The 20,313-nt window shown below is 32.9% G+C and overlaps 1 protein-coding gene across 2 annotated transcripts in view; it reads right to left on the bottom strand.

Moving 5' to 3' along the window:
* Positions 1-1,445: 1,445 nt before the first annotated feature.
* Positions 1,446-20,313, bottom strand: part of LOC111060559 (diacylglycerol kinase theta) — a 64,909-nt gene continuing 46,041 nt past the window's right edge. The window contains exons 10-19 of one of the 2 annotated variants that reach the window (XM_039419539.1): positions 19,532-19,744; positions 17,091-17,225; positions 16,407-16,581; positions 15,635-15,783; positions 14,283-14,471; positions 12,901-13,036; positions 11,606-11,761; positions 7,707-7,863; positions 6,304-6,411; positions 1,446-2,901 (exon numbers count right to left, since the gene is read on the bottom strand). In XM_039419539.1, the coding sequence (XP_039275473.1) occupies positions 2,782-2,901; positions 6,304-6,411; positions 7,707-7,863; positions 11,606-11,761; positions 12,901-13,036; positions 14,283-14,471; positions 15,635-15,783; positions 16,407-16,581; positions 17,091-17,225; positions 19,532-19,744 (1,538 nt within the window). In that variant the 3' untranslated portion in view covers positions 1,446-2,781. Of the gene's footprint in view, positions 4,460-6,303; positions 6,412-7,706; positions 7,864-11,605; positions 11,762-12,900; positions 13,037-14,282; positions 14,472-15,634; positions 15,784-16,406; positions 16,582-17,090; positions 17,226-19,531; positions 19,745-20,313 lie in introns of both variants that reach the window. The other variant, XM_039419540.1, reaches the window with a different exon arrangement.

Here is a 20,313-nt window from a genome sequence, read left to right as displayed (position 1 = left end):
TTAAATTTCCTTTTAATTCTTCAACTCTGAAACCTTTCTAGCACTACCTACTGAAATATTGGGGATGTTATTCTACATACATATGTGGTTAAATTAGAAATTTGAGAGTTGAAATTTCACACAAATTGACAACGCTGTCATTTTTTGGATAGAGGGCCAAATCTCAACTTATATTATACAGTCTATTTATTCTAATGAATCAAAATTCATTTTCCAATACGAATATTATTCTTTGAGTTTGCTAGTGTCCCAGATCTCAAATGGGATCGGAATCCCCCTATCCTGCAATATATTCTCTACTGTCCCCTGTCATTTGAAAATAAAAATCTGCCGCCATATTTTTCAGTCACTTATTCCATTTGTGATTCCAACATGATAAATCATGAGGTTTTATATTTACAGGCAATGAGAAATCTCCCATTGCTTCAAAGTTCATAGATAAAGTTCTCTCTAGCTATCTAGGAGGGAACGGTATCTAGATATCACTCGATATATTTTCATCTCTATAAATGATTTATCATTGTGAAAGAGGTATAGTTTAAATACATATACAAGTATCAAATTCTTCCCTTTTTTATCAGTGACAATGGCTACAAGTATTATTAGATAGATGGGAAGAGTACGGTAATCAAATGAGAGTATTTCGCGGTTATAATATATACTCACATTATTAATTCATCTATATTTATTCATCATGACATCATATACATATAGTAATCTGAGAAGTTTGAATATAATAATGGTAAATACACCGAATTGCAAACGAACTCTGTATTTCTTTGCACAATCTCTAGGGACTGAGCGACTGATTACTTCGGGAAGCCAATATTAGAGTTCATTCTGCAATAAGGTCATCGTAGCAATAGATATCATTATGTAATCAACATACTTACATAAATAAGTTTGAATCTTTATTCATGTATGGCATAGTATTTTATCAGAGTACACCGATAAGTCTCCTTTTTACTAAAGAAGATATAGAGCCAATTTTTCATTCAATAAATATTCAATGATTATATTATATTTCCATGAGGTTAAGCGATGAATTATGTAGTAAAAAGTAATAGTGATAAAATGTATAAGTCGATAGAAACGACGTTTCATACCTACCACTAGTGTATATCATTCACACGCCACGCCCCAGACAGGCAGCACGTGAATAACTGAGCCCCAAACACTAGAGGTAGGTAAGCAACAGGAGACTCGATCCATATCTGGCAAGGATCCAGTCTCACTTGAACAACAAAACCAATTATTGTAGGAAGATGTGATGCATCCATTACACGGAACATACAGCAGGGAATAGGAGTTTATCTGCTAATTTATCTTTGAATCAGCTCCTGATATTTGCTCCACAAGGCTCAACACACCTTCATCTATTCAACGTTCACTACCAACAATTTTAACCAACATTTTACAAAAGCCAGCCGCTAATTGTTCGTATCACTACTTACACACACCACCATTAAGTGCACCAACGCAGTTACAGTTCACTGGCCACATTTGATTCACACTTCAGCTTAGATATGCTAAGATGTATGATACATTACATGTCTGTCAGCATTCGGTAAGGTCGTCACATAAGTACATTTCACCGACTAGCCCTGTTCAAAGCCAAAATCAGAGAGCTGATTAGCTACTTGCATCATTCTGGTGCCCCACTTTTGTACAGCAATTGCAACAGGCAAATGCTTACACTCTCATAAAAAATGTTATCGTGTACAATAATAAGACACCATATGATACAAGTAGCACATAAGATTGGGAAGAATTCTGGGTTCAAAATTACGCTTATCCTTTTACATTCCATCATACAACCTTATTTGAAAAAAGGCGAGCTAGTGAGACACATTCATTTTGTCGCTATGAGTGGACTTTTAAATTGATGAGGAACTTCCTCATGATTATTCCAATATCAACATCCATTATCAATGTTGTAGTCTAAAAGACTAAAAGAAAAGTTGAATTTGTTTGAAGAAGCACTTTACCCCTTCTATATAAACTCTAATACTGTTTTAATAAGTGCATGTATTAGGAGTTGAAATGTATCATTAACATCAACAGCTTTTGAACAATAAATTTTCACTTGAAAATGATTAGAAATCAATACTGCACGAACTACTAGAATGAACTGAATTGACATCTGCTGCAATGCTGTACTCGCAACTGTTTCCAACATGCCAAGTCCATAGAACAAGTTGCTAGCAAGCAGAATTCCTTTTGGCAGTTTGAATGTAGCTTAACACAGAGTAGAGCAAACAGCCAAATGCTTTGATTTGGATAGTTGTTTGTACAACAGAAATAAACTATATCCATAGAAGTAACCAGAGAGTAAAACAGTGTAATAATGCATGCATAATATTAGTTAATTTACATCAACAACAAGGTCTAGTGAGTAGCGCGAAAGTAAATACTTTAGCCTACATACAGGCATAGTTCGCTCATAGCTTAGTCCAGTTTTGGTAAAATACCATACTTTACTGTAATAAATTACAATATAAATTTCTCAACACATATTCCACTTCGTTACAGTTATAAATCTATTTTTGAATTTTCCAAATTTATTTTTATAATTGAATAATACAGTAGTAGAATATGTTGAAACGTTCAGTGTAACTCATGCCCTATATGCTTACAAACTAGCTTAATGTAAGGTTAACTTGACGAGATAGAAAAGTGTGTGTGTGTATTGGTCACTGTCACGCACAGCAAACGCACGCGCACACGCGGTCTGAGATGAGATCAAGAGGAGGAGCATCGAATGAAGCGGCTCCACCACCCTCAGAAGGCTGAGTTCTCCTCTGGCAGGCGAAGCGCCAACTGGCTGCCTGGCGACTGCACCATGAATGTCTCCGTGTTGCGGCGCTTCATTTTGCCCTTCATTTTCTTCAGCATGGTCGCCTAATGGTCATGGGAAATGGACAGCAGGGCAGGGAACAGAACAAAACATACATCAGTGCCAACAAGCGTCACTCACAACCGGTGCATCTGCAATGCAATGCAATGCTATGCTCTCACCATCGCTACTTCAAAATAGTTTCACTCTTCTAAATTGTGAACCTTCATGTCACTAGCTCAATTTAAATCTACAGGTGGTTCTCAAAGCAGTCAAAATAACTAGTATCATAAAAATATTCGAATTGAAACCTCTAATTAGTGAAAATCCTAGAAAGAAAAATGTTTACTTAATATACACTATAGCCTTCTTTATTTCATGTTTCGTAATATTTGATGCACATGAAATTTCATTTTACGCTTCTTATAACTTGATGTAGGTTTAAATTTGCTATTTCATTATCAATTCTTGTATCGATAGCTGAAACCATTGCTGTCCTAATTTAGAGTCACCATTTAAAAAGATGAATTTTTATTTGATGTACATAATACTTTATTTTATGTTTTATATTATTTAATGTACATGACATGTTTCATGTTTTACTTTAATTTCATTTTATTCCATATTATTTTATGTGAATTGTATTTAAAATCAAGTATTATTTTAAATTCTTGCATTAATAGCTGAAACCATGCTGAGCTAAGTTATGGTAAAATATTTTTAATAATAATTAGAAGACATTAGGAGAAGATAAATTTAAAATATTATATTTTATAATCAAATAGATTTAGATGTCATTGAAATTCAACACTGTATGAGCTATTTAATTTTTGTTATTGTGAGTTATTTAATTGTGTTTTTTTAATATTGATATCAATATTCAATTAAATTCAATGTTTTTTCTCCTTGAAACTTCAACTTTAAAGAAAACCTGATTTCCCCATCTAATCCAGAAAGAAATCAATTATACTGTACAAGAAGTCGTCAAATTTATATAATTTGGAAAAATGTTTTCTAATGAGAAAAATGGTAATGGATGGGTTACTAAATTTGAGAACAGAATAGTGAGAAGTTTTTTCTCCAATTTCTGATAACTGTACAAAAATGCCCTGGCCAAAAATTTAAGCTAGGTTAAAAATCAGAACAGCTCTTGAAGCCAAAAATGAATAGAGATCATGCATGTCAAGCAGGGCTACTAATTTAAATTATTATTGTATTGAAACGGAATGCCCATAGCATAAATAGAAACTAAAATGTGAGGGTGGAAACAAGTTTGTCTTAGTAGAAGAATCTGAATAATTGAGGCTTTGATGCATTAATAAGTCGAGCTACAAATGAGCGAAATTAATGACACTACTGTATCTGCCCTAGCCCTGGGTTACCGCGTGCAGAGTACATGCAGTGTACTGTAACAAGTGAGAGGTGGCAATTCCTGGCTAATTATCAGCTGATAATAGAGAGTGAGAGAGAGAGAGAGCAAAACGCTTGCTATGTCTGGAGGAGAAGAGGAGAAGTTAGAGGGGGAGGTGGTTAGTCATCACTGCGCCCCCCCTCCCCGTTCGCCGGCAAGATGTTGGGCTCAGTATTCCGTCGCTTGATCTTTATTTTCTTCAGCATGGTTGCCTGCGGGAAATACCCCCACTTTCATTCATACTTCTACTACAAACTATCTATTATAGGCTGAATCATCATTTTCTATTAGACTCTCAACGGAAATAATTATATGCTACAAATTATTATGAACTCTCAACCAAAATAGTTATATGTTACAAATTATGATGGGCTCTCAATTTAAAACCTCAAGCGAGGCACCAATCACTCAGACTGAACTTGCCAAGTACCAAATTATCAAATTTACAACAGTATTTCCATATTTTGTGAATTCTGGATGAAATTCAAGGCACTGGTCCCCATCTTCAGTGAAAAGTAGGATTCAAATCAAATCAAAGTTTATTCATCAAAAGCAATATTACAATACAAATTAGAATATTATAACATTTAATATAATTAGAACAATGACGTTTTATGCATTGAATAATTGCTTAATAGGCATAGATAATTCAATGAATAAATATACACCCCACTATAAATTATATGTGTTGGGGTATAAGTTATTAGTTGCTTGTTGCGTGTTAATTACTATCTTCTATTTATCTTGATTACCAAGATACATCCCAACAAAAAATCAAGGAATGATCAATAAATAAAATAGATTGATAATTTATTTTAAAATATCAAGAAGTATCTCGACAATATCGAAACATGTAGGTAAACCCTGTACATGAAGATGGGGTCCGTTCCTAAAGAATAATCCGGAATTATCAGAACATGCGAGTAAATACTGCAGTAAATGTGAAAATTTCATACTGTTCTAGATTATTGACTTTCAGTTCACGAACGATTGAAATTTAAACTAATTCCTCCATTCTAGAAAAATACAATTTGATTCTTTGAAAGAAATAGCCACAAGGAAAATCCTGTGTGCAGGTATAACGCTTATTAATATTAATTTATTATTAATATACTGGAGAAAGTTAGCAATATGAAATGCTAAGTAGAGATACCTAATTATGAGAATAAGCATTGCCTGATTCATTTTCTAAGCGATTAGAGAAACAACAAATTCAATGAGAAAGAAAATTGATTGAGCCTACAATGATAGCAATAGAAGTGAGATAGATTATTAGAATTTTTAGAAGAATTTCAAATATCATCATTATTTACAGGAATAATTTATGTGTCGGAACAATTATTATGATCGTTATTAAATTGATGTTAGGAAATTAATTATTTTCATCGGAATAAGGTATATTAGATAATGTTATTATCAGGTAGTAGAATAACTTTAAAATTAAAATCAATTATTTATTGTTCAGTCGTTCACTGTAAGGCATTAATTAGTAATTTCTCAATCATATTATTTTTTGATAAAATTTCATTCTAGTTTCGTTGAAAACTATTACTATTTATAAAACTAATAAGACAAATTTTTTATGATCGATCAATAAAATGAACTCTACCGAATCATTTTTGTTTATGTTTATGTGCCTATTAATATAATAAATTATACATAAAGCTTAATCAGTTTCGGATAATATGTTCAATTTCAAAAAAATGCTCAAAACGACCAAACTATTATAAAATCGAAACCATTTATATTCAAGCATAGAATCAATAAATAAATCACTGTATTTTCAGGCGGAACTTGAAATAGTTGCGCGAATAATACGAATAATATTATGACAACAAAGACACTGAATTCAAAGCTTTGAAACAATAGTTGTAATCCTATCATACTTTAATTCATAATAAATTTTATAATTACTTGGAAGAAAATGTATAAAGCTGCAAGTTGAAATTGAATGTGAAAAGATATTAGATTGAAATTTGAAGTAATAAGTTAATATTAATTTTATATGAGAAAATATTATTTGTTTTAAGAGTGAAAATTTTGATCAAATACAAACCTTCAAAGCGGATTTGAGGACAACAATATTACCAGCTCCCTGGATCCATGGTTCACCATCGACCTGTACTGGAATGTCTGCATTAAGATAAATCTTAATATGACCACCCTGAAAAAAACATGAATAAAGTTTACGATTGAAGTTGCCAAGGATTAATATATCAAGGATCATTTGACACAATTGATATTTACAGAAAGACCACCCATGATATAAATTGCTTTTTTCAAACAACGAAATGCCTTAATAAAATAAATTTTATTCACAATACAAACTATCACAATTGAAACGTGTTTGGACTTGTCATGTCTACCCTATGATTACACATTATCTATGTATTGCAGTAAACACTGGATGATTATTGATTATCTTAACTACAGCCACTTATTGGAGGTAACTATGCCTTAATTCAAGGTATTGATCGGGTGAAAATTGATTTAATTATTTCAGTTTATAATTTTGTTCATTAATTTCCTATAATTTATTTTACAGTAATTACTAAATTTGACTCTTCGTTTTTCAAGATTTGGTTCAAATAGCCAGAATTGATTTTTTCAACTTTATTTATTTACAATATGACAATTTCCACTGAGTCTAACAAGACCCATAATGGGTACAAAACAAAAAATAGCACTAAACATGAATAAAAAATAATGTAAAACTAAAATTATAATAGATGAGTACATTAAAAATGTTGATTACACTGAAATCAAATCAATATGGAAAGATAGTTATAGAGAAAAAAAGTCATGACTTTATATGATTTTTAGAGAAACAACGCAATTGGTGAATTATTTGCTAGTCAATTTCCACTTTCATCTTTATGTTTTCATGATTATCAGCATTCTTAATAAAAATGTTTTTAATTTTAATATTTAATCCTCCACACTCAATTAATATACTGTTATATTTAAGGTCTGATGCACAATCATTTTCTAGTTCTCATTAATTTACTCTGCACCATGAACTATAAATGGCACTGTTGGTGATATTTCTTGCGAGATACATCTTGGATGACAGACGATTGAATTTATTCACTCATTCAATTCAATATTATACAAACACATTTTTATGGCATTTAATATTGGATAATTCGTTCTGAAAACTCTAAAATTAGCGAATTTTTTACATATACAAAACAAGAAATGAAGGAAATCAAGAACAGTTCAAGAAAATTTGATAATGCAAGGATATCATTTGACATATCAAGGATTTCATTTCAAAGGATATCAACAGTTTGAGAAATTTTGAAATGATGAACTGCAAATAAGTACCTAATTTACACAATCACTTTACATTTTTCAATCATTTTTTGTCAATCATGTTCCATTAATAGCGGAAACTGGATGACAGATTGTAACAATGTGATTTGAGTTTTCAATTTAAATTCTAGATTGATGTGATACCTGAGCAATACGCATAGCCGACCGAATTCCTGACTGAATTTGACCAAGATGCACAACACCAGTCACGCCGACTATTTCCAGCATGCCATCCCAGTGGTTGGGCTTCGAGAATTGATCCTCCTTTTCCGGACCCCACGGGTTAGCACCGGATCCCCAACTGCAATACAAAATTGAATGTTCATATTTTAACATGTAATTTGATGCTTATTCTTATGAAGCAGCAACAAATCAGTTCTGAAATTGAAAAATTGAGAAAAAATGAGATTGGAAGTAGAAAAGATTTAAACTAACAACCTTTCGGTTGTGTGCACACAGGGAGAGGTCTAAGGAGGATATAAATATAGATACAGTATTCACAAATATAAATATAATCTTCTAAGACCACTGAGCCTCGGAGCACCACCTGAAAGCTCTCTGAGTGCACACACCCTAGATAATTGAATAACAAACGTCTCACTATTTCCAATGTGCTTAAGAATTTAATTTTATTTATTTATTTACAGAAATGCATACAGATATTTAATTTTACAATTTCAAAATAAATTAAAAAATTAACGAAGATACACTTTATTTTTAAAAAGGATTAGGTAGCATTTTATTTGACCAAACATTAACTACAAGTAAACTACTCCACAGCTACAAATATAAAGATAATGAATGAATCACAAAAATACCTCAAATGTATTGAATAATTGATTGATAACTGTTTTTGAACCTCTTCATATTTCTAGAGAGTCATACCAGTAAAAACATCATTGTTTGGAAATTTTATTAACACTATTGCAATTTTGTCTGGAATAGTCCAAAATATGAATCATGAATAGTCTCATGAATGAACGAGAATAATAAATTCAATTAGCAAATGAAATGATTGACAGTAACATTTTTTATTGTTCTAATTAGGCCCAGGGCACTTATAAAATCTAATGGGCCATTGATCCTGTTCCAGCTTCAAACAATACATTCCTTTTCTCTCACTATTTCCCTTTCTACCGTCTTACTCGACTCCGCCGATCGTAGCTTTGACCGGGCCACGCATACTGCAAATTCCTACAAGTTGAACTTCGGAAGTCACCAGAGAAGCAACGTTCAAGACTCGTGCAGTCCCACCCTTTTACCTTGCCCAGCGCTGGCAAACCAACCTTTTTCGAGATCTTACTTCTCATTCGGCAACTTCAAACTTCCTCGCTGGATTACAAGTAGGAGCCAAAATTTCATTTCTTTACCATCACATTTTCTTGCTTGTAAATCTTTCACCAAAATCAAGCTGAAGCAGCTACATAGAACTCACTCAACCTAAAGATTCAAAGGGCCATCAGATTTAATAAATGTCTTAGATGCTCAAGCTTCAAGTTTACTAGCAATTAATAATGGTCAACGAAACTATCTCTCATTGTTTTCATAAATTGGAGGTCTTGACAATATCAAGCCATTTTTAATAAATTTTGAAACATAAACGATTCGCTATCAATTTTTTTAATGTCGGATGAATTTTCACCTGAGAATATTGAGGATGATGATGCCTTCGACGGGCGGAAGTTCGACCGGCCGACCATCAACCTCCAGCTTCACTTCCCGGTGCAAATCTTTGCACATTTTGTGGCTCACCATCTTCTTCAATCCCATTCGCACGTACACACTCTTGTTGTGCAACCTAAAATCAATCAACAATCATGCTAACAATGAATTCACTGAACACCAATAACAATGCTTATTCTTATGAAGCAGCAACAAATCAGTTCCGAAATTGAAAAATTGAGAAAAAATTAGATTGGAAGTAGAAAAGATTTAAACTAACAACCTTTCGGTTGTGTGCACACAGGGAGAGGTCTAAGGAGGATATAAATATAGATACAGTATTCACAAATATAAATATAATCTTCTAAGACCACTGAGCCTCGGAGCACCACCTGAAAGCTCTCTGAGTGCACACACCCTAGATAATTTAAGAACAAACGTCTCACTATTTCCAATGTGCTTAAGAATTTAATTTTATTTATTTATTTACAGAAATGCATACAGATATTTAATTTTACAATTTCAAAATAAATTAAAAAATTAACGAAGATACACTTTATTTTTAAAAAGGATTAGGTAGCATTTTATCTGACCAAACATTAACTACAAGTAAACTACTCCACAGCTACAAATATAAAGATAATGAATGAATCACAAAAATACCTCGAATGTATTGAATAATTGATTGATAACTGTTTTTGAACCTCTTCATATTTCTAGAGAGTCATACCAGTAAAAACATCATTGTTTGGAAATTTTATTAACACTATTGCAATTTTGTCTGGAATAGTCCAAAATATGAATCACGAATAGTCTCATGAATGAACGAAAATAATAAATTCAATTAGCAAATGAAATGATTGACAGTAACATTTTTTATTGTTCTAATTAGGCCCAGGGCACTTATAAAATCTAATGGGCCATTGATCCTGATCCAGCTTCAAACAATACATTCCTTTTCTCTCACTATTTCCCTTTCTACCGTCTTACTCGACTCCGCCGATCGTAGCTTTGACCGGGCCACGCATACTGCAAATTCCTACAAGTTGAACTTCGGAAGTCACCAGAGAAGCAACGTGCAGCAACGTTCAAGACTCGTGCAGTCCCACCCTTTTATCTTGCCCAGCGCTGGCAAACCAACCTTTTTCGAGATCTTACTTCTCATTCGGCAACTTCAAACTTCCTCGCTGGATTACAAGTAGGAGCCAAAATTTCATTTCTTTACCATCACATTTTCTTGCTTGTAAATCTTTCACCAAAATCAAGCTGAAGCAGCTACATAGAACTCACTCAACCTAAAGATTCAAAGGGCCATCAGATTTAATAAATGTCTTAGATGCTCAAGCTTCAAGTTTACTAGCAATTAATAATGGTCAACGAAACTATCTCTCATTGTTTTCATAAATTGGAGGTCTTGACAATATCAAGCCATTTTTAATAAATTTTGAAACATAAACGATTCGCTATCAATTTTTTTAATGTCGGATGAATTTTCACCTGAGAATATTGAGGATGATGATGCCTTCGACGGGCGGAAGTTCGACCGGCCGACCATCAACCTCCAGCTTCACTTCCCGGTGCAAATCTTTGCACATTTTGTGGCTCACCATCTTCTTCAATCCCATTCGCACGTACACACTCTTGTTGTGCAACCTAAAATCAATCAACAATCATGCTAACAATGAATTCACTGAACACCAATAACAATGCTTCGTTCATAACATTTCAATTCAGCTATTATCGTTATTAATTATTATCAAATGAAAATTGCGACAGAGAATGTTACAACTATGTTATTATAATAATGATGATGACGACATTGCTGCAAAAGAGAAGCTACGGTATGTTTAAAGCGTGCAAATTCATAGCAATGCTATTGGAAGCGACAAAATAAAATAATTCAACACACAATACAAGTTTAAAAAACACAATAGTTGACATGAAATGTGAGATTTTCATCAAGTCAGTGGAAATGATAAAATGGCATATCATAACAATAAATACATTTTTGAATATAATCTAATATATTTGATATATAATTGATCATTATGAACAAGCATAAACTTGTAATATTAGCCAATATCAGTTTTACCGGCTCACACAGTTCACAGCTTGGAAGCTGTTGGAAAAGCAAAAGTGACAACTATGCCATAATGGCATAGATTTTGCTTTTCCAACAGCTTCCAAGCTGTGAACTGTGTGAGACGGTAAATCTGATATTGGCTAATATTACAAGTTGATTCTTGTTCATAATGATCAATTATATATCAAATATATTAGATTATATTCAACAAGAATATATATCTTTTCGTGGCTTTTTAATAAATTTTGAAACATAAACGATTCGCTATCAATTTTTTTAATGTCGGATGAATTTTCACCTGAGAATATTGAGGATGATGATGCCTTCGACGGGCGGAAGTTCGACCGGCCGACCATCAACCTCCAGCTTCACTTCCCGGTGCAAATCTTTGCACATTTTGTGGCTCACCATCTTCTTCAATCCCATTCGCACGTACACACTCTTGTTGTGCAACCTAAAATCAATCAACAATCATGCTAACAATGAATTCACTGAACACCAATAACAATGCTTCGTTCATAACATTTCAATTCAGCTATTATCGTTATTAATTACTATAGAATGAAAATTGCGACAGAGAATGTTACAACTATGTTATTACAATAATGATGATGACGACATTGCTGCAAAAGAGAAGCTACGGTATGTTTAAAGCGTGCAAATTCATAGCAATGCTATTGGAAGCGACAAAATAAAATAATTCAACACACAATACAAGTTTAAAAAACACAATGGTTAACATGAAATGTGAGATTTTCATCAAGTCAGTGGAAATGATAGAATGGCATATCATAACAATAAATAAATGTTGAATATAATCTAATATATTTGATATATAATTGATCATTATGAACAAGCATCAACTTGTAATATTAGCCAATATCAGTTTTACCGGCTCACACAGTTCACAGCTTGGAAGCTGTTGGAAAAGCAAAAGTGACAACTATGCCATAATGGCATAGATTTTGCTTTTCCAACAGCTTCCAAGCTTTGAACTGTATGAGCCGGTAAATCTGATATTGGCTAATATTACAAGTTGATTCTTGTTCATAATGATCAATTATATATCAAATATATTAGATTATATTCAACAAGAATATATATCTTTTCGTGGCTTATTAATAAATTTTCATAAGTGAGAATAAAAATTCTGGTAGTTCATTATATTTCTTCATAACCTACAAACATTTTGGCAACAGTCCGGCGTCTAATGACAGTCAAGGATAGCAGCCCAATGTTAATCAGGAGCTGACGTCATAGCGTGATTTTTACAATATTGTCAGAAAGATACAAGAAAAATATTTGAAATTAGCACACTTCACATAGGCTACATACTGGGCTTACATTTGAAACAAGTTATTGCACTCATGTAAAATGAATTCTTTTTTCGATCACGAAATTTTCTTTATCTATTTCTTTTATACTGTACAATTTTAGACTTTGAAAATCATATTCATGAATTTATTCAATGAACTAAACAGATATCAACAATTTAGTAATAATGATTGGATCAGTTCTTGAATGAATAACAGATGTACAATATTCAAGTACAGATTTTGTATTCTTGTATTTTAGACAAAATATTTCACAAACCTGCTATTGAACTTGTCGGGGTTCTCGACTCGCGCATTGTGGAAATCTAGGCATAGATCAGCATCGATACCGAGACCAAAATAGTTATTCATCACAAGTATGTGAGAATTGTCCTCATTTGTCGTGCCTGTAGCTGCTGTGAAAAGCAACAAAACAAATATAAATACAACATGGAGATTTATTTAAAAGTGTCTTAAACTAGGTTACAGCGTTTGGGGGAAATAAATTTTCAAGTACGATCAAAAGTGAGCATATCCAGGAATAGAAATAGTCATCCCTCCTTAATCTGACTGCTGTATCAGGAGCGTGTCGAATTAGGATGAGACCATATTAGGCGTTTTACAGGCGCCAACCCAATCAGCCAATCGGAAAGCTTCCTGCCCTGTCGACTCTGGAAACTGCTGAATAATTAACTGCTGAATAAATGCTTAATATGGTCTCGCCTCTACTGTACCGAGAAATTAGTTCTATTTATACATTTGTTCATGATTGGTGAGATCATCTTAAGAGATAGTATCTATTTGATGTAGCTTCAAAATCAATAGTTTATTTACATAACATAACAAAGACAAAAACATTACTAAAATCTTATTGGAAAAACTCTGTTAAATGACTTCAAATTTTCCACTCTGTTTTTCAACTCTTCAACTCTGTTACTGCTCATTACAGGCATTCACAAATGAGTGGATCTTTGAAAAAGTTTTTATAATTAAGTAAGTTTTATTAATTAAGTTTTTATATAAGATTTTCATATTGTAATGTAAATAAATAAATAAATTACATAAATTACTGCTTCTCATATCTCTTACATTTCTAGACAAAGCATTGAATAGTTTTACAGACATGTATTGCCAGTTCTTGTGTGAACCTGAGTACTGACATTTTCATCAGCTTTATGCCTGAGTAGAGGAAAAATTAGCAAAGATGAAATAACTCAAACAATTGATGATTTTCATAGAAATTATTAAAAAAAAAACAAACTAGTTGACGACAACTAGTCGCCAAATCATTAAAAAAAACAAACTAGTTGACGACAACTAGTCACCAAATTATTAAAAAAACAAACTAGTTGGTGACAACTAATCACCAAATTTTCACAAATTTGTAAAACAAATAAATGGATTTTGTTTTTTATAATAGAAATTATTAAAAAAAACAAACTAGTTGGTGACAACTAATCACCAAATTTTCACAAATTTGTAAAACAAATAAATGGATTTTGTTTTTTATAATAGAAATTATTAAAAAAAACAAACTAGTTGGTGACAACTAATCACCAAATTTTCACAAATTTGTAAAACAAATAAATGGATTTTGTTTTTTATAATAGAAATTATTAAAAACAAACTAGTTGTTGACAAGTGAGTTTGTAAGTGACTAACCTTGACCTGTGGCATTGGCCACTTGTATGCCAGGATCGGCTTTATCACCCTTGTCCTCAGGGTGGAAGACAACTGTCCACCGATCCAATCGGATCTCCTCAGCGTCGATCACGTCTCGCAGCAGATTGAGGGGGTCCTCACCCCCAGTGTAGCCTGGGCCCCATCTCAGCACTCTGGCCAAATCGTTGCCTGCAATATCCAACAAACCTGCGTTAGCAAACTGAAATGAATTATTATTTATTCTTATGGCCTTTATTGGTAGAGATCGTTTCGAATGTTCTGCCTCGCCGTGTACTACCCAATGTCACTTCCTATACGCACTCAAGTTGAAAAGTTGAATTCTTGACTATGAAGCAGATTTTTCACACATTCATAACAGCACTTCCGATTTTTAGAAGGCTTCTTTTTTAATTTTTTGTTGTTCGTTCTACTGTTGCTCCTACCTAAATCATTCCAATGATTATTATGTATAATAGCATCAATAAATGGATATTTATTTATTTATACGTTGAAACATACACTATCATTCTCAATTATGAATGATTGGGAAAGTAACAACAGGCTTAAAATCAAAAACTGTTCATTCCCTAAATTTAGATAGAAATTGTATAAAAATAGGTTATCTTTACACTTTATAAATTTTGCCCAATTTCGAGTCCAAAATATATATATATATAAACTAGGAATTTAGAATTTAGAAAAGTTGAAAAACAAATTAAATAAAAAAATAGATGTTGATTCATTACTGTTTTTACATTCATTAGAAATGGAAACTTGACTTGGAAGTTTGGAAATGTTAAAATAAAGTCGTATAAATATACTCGTTTATCTGAGTATTGAAGAGCGTAAATTGTATTTTAGAAAGTGAAAGTGACATAACCAACATTTTGATTTGGACAGTATAGTATAATGGGACAGTTTTGAGCATGAGCCTGTTGTGCCTTTCCTCATGTTAAGTATTTGTAAAAATAAATATTCAGAACGAATAAATCGATAAATAAATATTTAAATTGTATTTTAATAAATATTTAGTTTGTGATAAATAAATATTCAGAACGATATTAACCAAGAAATATAAATATTTATACCTCTCTGGGTCGGTTACACAAAAGCCAGTTGAATTTTAACCATAATTAAATGCCACAAGAGCCAATCAGAGAATACTGTTTTAAGAGCAATTTACAAGAACAATTTACCGTGTTCCCCGAACGTAGCCAATGTTATAACAGTAATGACTCAAAACTGATCAATCAATGTTGCCTTTCGATTTTAGTTTTTTTCCAGTATAAAACCAGATGGATAAGATGAATAAATAAATTGATCGATAAGGTCAATAGAAGGAGACGACCTACCTGTTCCAAGAGGGACAATTGCACAGGGCGGTGAAGAACACTCACTGTCCTGGCCGACATTGTCCAAGCATTGCAGCACCCACCCCACCGTGCCATCACCACCACAAACTAATATCTTGTAGTCTTTTATGTGCCGGAACACGTATAGCCTGCAACATAATCAATCAATCAATCAACATTTATAAAGGAGGATGATTAGATCGAGGAACAGAATTCCAAAGATAATTCAACAATGATAAAGCACATAATAATTAATTCAATAATGATAAAAAAACATAATAGAATAGAATGACTGTCTTTATTTTTGACCTAGGAGGACGAAGTTAGGGTGCAGTCGGCCCTTTCTTACACTTGACCCTCACATAATGTAAGATATGGTAATAATGAGAATTTAAGAAAACTAAATCCTTTCTTGGTTTAGGCATTTCTGCCTGTTACGAACCTTATATCAATCCATCTTTACCTTGGACGTCCTCGGTCTCTCTTGTCTTCTGGTTGTAGTTGAGCAATAATTTCGGCAAGAGAGACCTAGAAAGTCCTCGGCCGGAAAGATGGATTTATGCTAAATGATTGGTCCACCGTTGTCGAGATCGAAGACCTGGCAAGGATTGAACAAAGATTAAATTTAGATACTCATTGTAGTAAATCTTATTAGCATATAATTACCCAGAAATGGTTCACCGTTGTCGAAATTGAAGACCTAAGGATTGAACAATGATTAAATTTAGATACTCATTATAGTGAATCTTATTAGCATATAAAACTTAATTACCCAGGTAATGGTCCGCCGTTGTCGAGATCGAAGACCTGGTAAGGATTGAGCAGCTTTCGGAAGCTTGAGATGAGTTCGAGTCCCTGGCAGCCGCCCGACTTGACGTTCACAAACACCAGCAGAGGCTGCACGTCACCCGGAACCATGCTCGGCTCTACGTTCGGTAGAAGCATCACTGAAACGAACACAATTCACAACATTATCTATTATCACTCTATTATCTAAGTTACATAGAGTATCTCACGAAAGGTGAAACAGCCGAACGGCATAGATTCTACATGAAATTTGCAACAACAAAAATGTCCAGTAGCAGAATTCTCTTAATACTAAGCTCTTAAAAAACTAAGAAAATTAGAAATTAGAAAACTAAGCTCTTATATCGAGCTTAGTTTTAGAAATCTATCGATTTTCCGATATTTTTAAAAACGTCAATAACTAGAAAACTATTAGTCAAAATCTAATTCCAATGATATGATTTGAAAGAGAAAAGAAATTTCCAATACAAAGATTCAAGATTCATATAATAAGTAATTTGTTTGATTTATTTGAACTTTTCATGAGCGCTCAAAGCTGAGTTCAAAGCCAATTTTTAAACAGTTTGAAATAATGAGCAAATTTCAAGACTTCCACCAACATTTCAGGATTTTGTAATTGTTTCTTTAGAGTAAACTTGATGGTACTTACCTAACAAGTGCTTATCCTCATAGGAAGATTCCCTCAGCTTGTAAAGCGCCCTTACAGCCGTAGACGAATCCTCATAAGTGATCACCATCGACCCGTATTCGTAATATATTGGGCCAATCGATGAAAATCTATTTTCTGTAAGAAGAATCGTTTTTTAGCAACATCAAATAAAACCGAAATTAATATAAATATGCACTATTCTAGAATGGCAAATACTTCAATTACCACGTTCACTTGTAACCTTTAGGAGCTAATTGAAGTATTTGCCTGCCATATTAATATTTTAAAGTCCTTGAAGAATTCGGTGTAAAACTAATTCGTATTGATTTTCAAGATGAAATTTTAGAAACAAGTCACATGCTACAGCACAATAGACTCTATGAATATACTTACTGAAACTTTATTCAATGAAACTGGATTGGTTTACCAATACACAGAATTTATATAATTGTAGTTTGGGTGATAAAAACCCCAATAAAATTTTACAAAATTATACAGTGTAACTTACAGTAGAAATCATAACGGTCCTACTAACGATAATAGTTTTTACTCATACTTGATAAAATTAAATTTAAAAAGTGAGGCGAGAATTTACAAATTTTATGAAAGGTGAGAAAATTGATCAAAGACCATTTTCAAATCAAATTTCCAAAGGCTCTCTTTATTTTCAAACAGATTCTGTTCTACTTTCATTTGTTTTTCAGATAAAGTACTGTAATTATTATTATTATTATTAGCGTATGGCTTTTAATGGTGGGGAGACCCAAGAGTTGTTCCACCTCGCCGTATATAGTCCAAAGTTCCCTAATGGGAAGCCGGCAACTAAGGTTATAATGAGCACAATACTTTAAATTTACACTTTTCACTTCGGAATTAAGTTCATTTTGATGTTGAAAAGTCCAAACATATACAAAACCGAAACAAAACACAAAACCACTGAGCCAAATTTAGAAAATATTAAATTAAATTATACTGTAATTATAACAAACCTTTCCCGAGGAATTGCAACAGCACGTTCTCATAGTTTCTTTCCGACAGGCCTGTAGGCAGATTGCCCACAAATAAGGCCAGGTTAGGTCCATGAGGGTCCTGCTTCATTTGCAAGTAAAACCTCATCAATTCCATCTGTCGTATCGATTCTGCTCCCAGCTGCTTCACAATTTCCCAAGGCTTTTCTTGTCGGTCCAGTACTCTTTCCGATACTGCAAAATACAATTCCAAAGGTTAACCAAGTTTCTTTAGAAATAGGTTTAAAACAAATACAGTAATTGAAAAATTATATGTTGAAGAGCTTGAAGCTTTTGGAATATTATTTTCAAAAACATTAAAAGTAGCACTTGGCGCTAATAAAGTATTTTAAGACCTCTCATTTCATAAATCAACTAGAATTTTCAACAGAGAAGTCACTTAAACATTCAAAAGTAGAAATTTTTGGTGGGATTTTATCTGAAATGCAAAATCTAACATTATTGGTACCAAAATTAATTATTAAATAATTAAGAATAAATAATTGAATATGCGTATAGAAATAATTGAATGAGGAGAAACTATTGGAATTATGAGCAGAATACGAATTTAATATAATTCATCCAGTTATATAGTTTTCAACGTTTTCAGTTAGATTCCAAAGAGTACTGGGTTCGATTCCCGGGGTGACAAATAAATTTTGTAAAGTAGCGCTCATCGAATTTCCATCTAGCTGTTTACCCCGTTGTCTATATCAGGGTGTGTGTGGTCAGAGGAGATAATGTGTTCTGCAAAGGTGGAATGGGAGGACGGATGGGTTATGGCTCTTGTGTATTCTTTGAATCTTATATTGAAATTTCTAGCTGTTTTACCTATGCAGAATTTGCTGCAATCTCTACAATTTAGCTTATAAATTCCTGGTCTATTGTATTGATTTTGAGAGGTGTTGTGTGGGGACAAGAGTTTTTTCAGTGAGTTTTTTGTTCTGTATGCAACCTTGTATTTTAACAAAAAACTCACTGAAAAAACTCTTGTCCCCACACAACACCTCTCAAAATCAATACAATAGACCAGGAATTTATAAGCTAAATTGTAGAGATTGCAGCAAATTCTACATAGGTAAAACAGCTAGAAATTTCAATATAAGATTCAAAGAACACACAAGAGCCATAACCCATCCGTCCTCCCATTCCACCTTTGCAGAACACATTATCTCCTCTGACCACACACACCCTGATATAGACAACAACCTCGAAATACTCCACCTCGCCGTATATAGTCCAAAGTTCCGTAATGGGAAACCGGCAACTAAGGTTATAATGAGCACAATACTTTAAATTTACACTTTTCACTTCGGAATTAAGTTCATTCTGATGTTGAAAAGTCCAAACATATACAAAACCGGAACAAAACACAAAAACACTGAGCCAAATTTAGAAAATATTAAATTAAATTATACTGTAATTATAACAAACCTTTCCCGAGGAATTGCAACAGCACGTTCTCATAGTTTCTTTCCGACAGGCCTGTAGGCAGATTTCCCACAAATAAGGCCAGGTTAGGTCCATGAGGGTCCTGCTTCATTTGCAAGTAAAACCTCATCAATTCCATCTGTCGTATCGATTCTGCTCCCAGCTGCTTCACAATTTCCCAAGGCTTTTCTTGTCGGTCCAGTACTCTTTCCGATACTGCAAAATTAAATTCCAATGGTCAACAAAGTTTCTTTAGAAATAGGTTTAAAATAAAACAAATACAGTAATTGAAAAATGATATGTTGAAGAACTTGAAGCTTTTGGAATATTATTTTCAAAAACATTAAAAGTAGCACTTGGCGCTAATAAAGTATTTTAAGACCTCTCATTTCATAATTCAACTAGAATTTTCAACAGAGAAGTCACTTAAACATTCAAAAGTAGACAGTTTTGGTGGAATTCTATCTGAAATTCAAAATCTAACATTATTGGTACCAAAATTAATTATTAAATGAATAAGAATAAATAATTGAATATGTGTATAGAAATAATTGAATGAGGAGAAACTATTGGAATTATGAGCAGAATAAGCATTTTATACAATTCATCCAGTTATATAGTTTTCAACGTTTGTTTTCATCAGTTAGATTCCAAAGAGTACTGGGTTCGATTCCCGGGGTGACAAATAAATTTTGTAAAGTAGCGCTCATCGAATTTCCATCTAGCTGTTTACCCCGTTGTCAATATTTGCAGTAGCAGAAGTCTTCGGGGTGATTTACAGCATT

The sequence above is a fragment of the Nilaparvata lugens genome, chromosome 1 (genome assembly GCF_014356525.2).
Source record: "Nilaparvata lugens isolate BPH chromosome 1, ASM1435652v1, whole genome shotgun sequence".
In the NCBI taxonomy this organism is placed as follows: domain Eukaryota; kingdom Metazoa; phylum Arthropoda; class Insecta; order Hemiptera; family Delphacidae; genus Nilaparvata; species Nilaparvata lugens.
The sequence above is the reverse complement of the archived record's forward strand: the minus strand, read 5'-3'. Positions and strand labels throughout refer to the sequence as shown.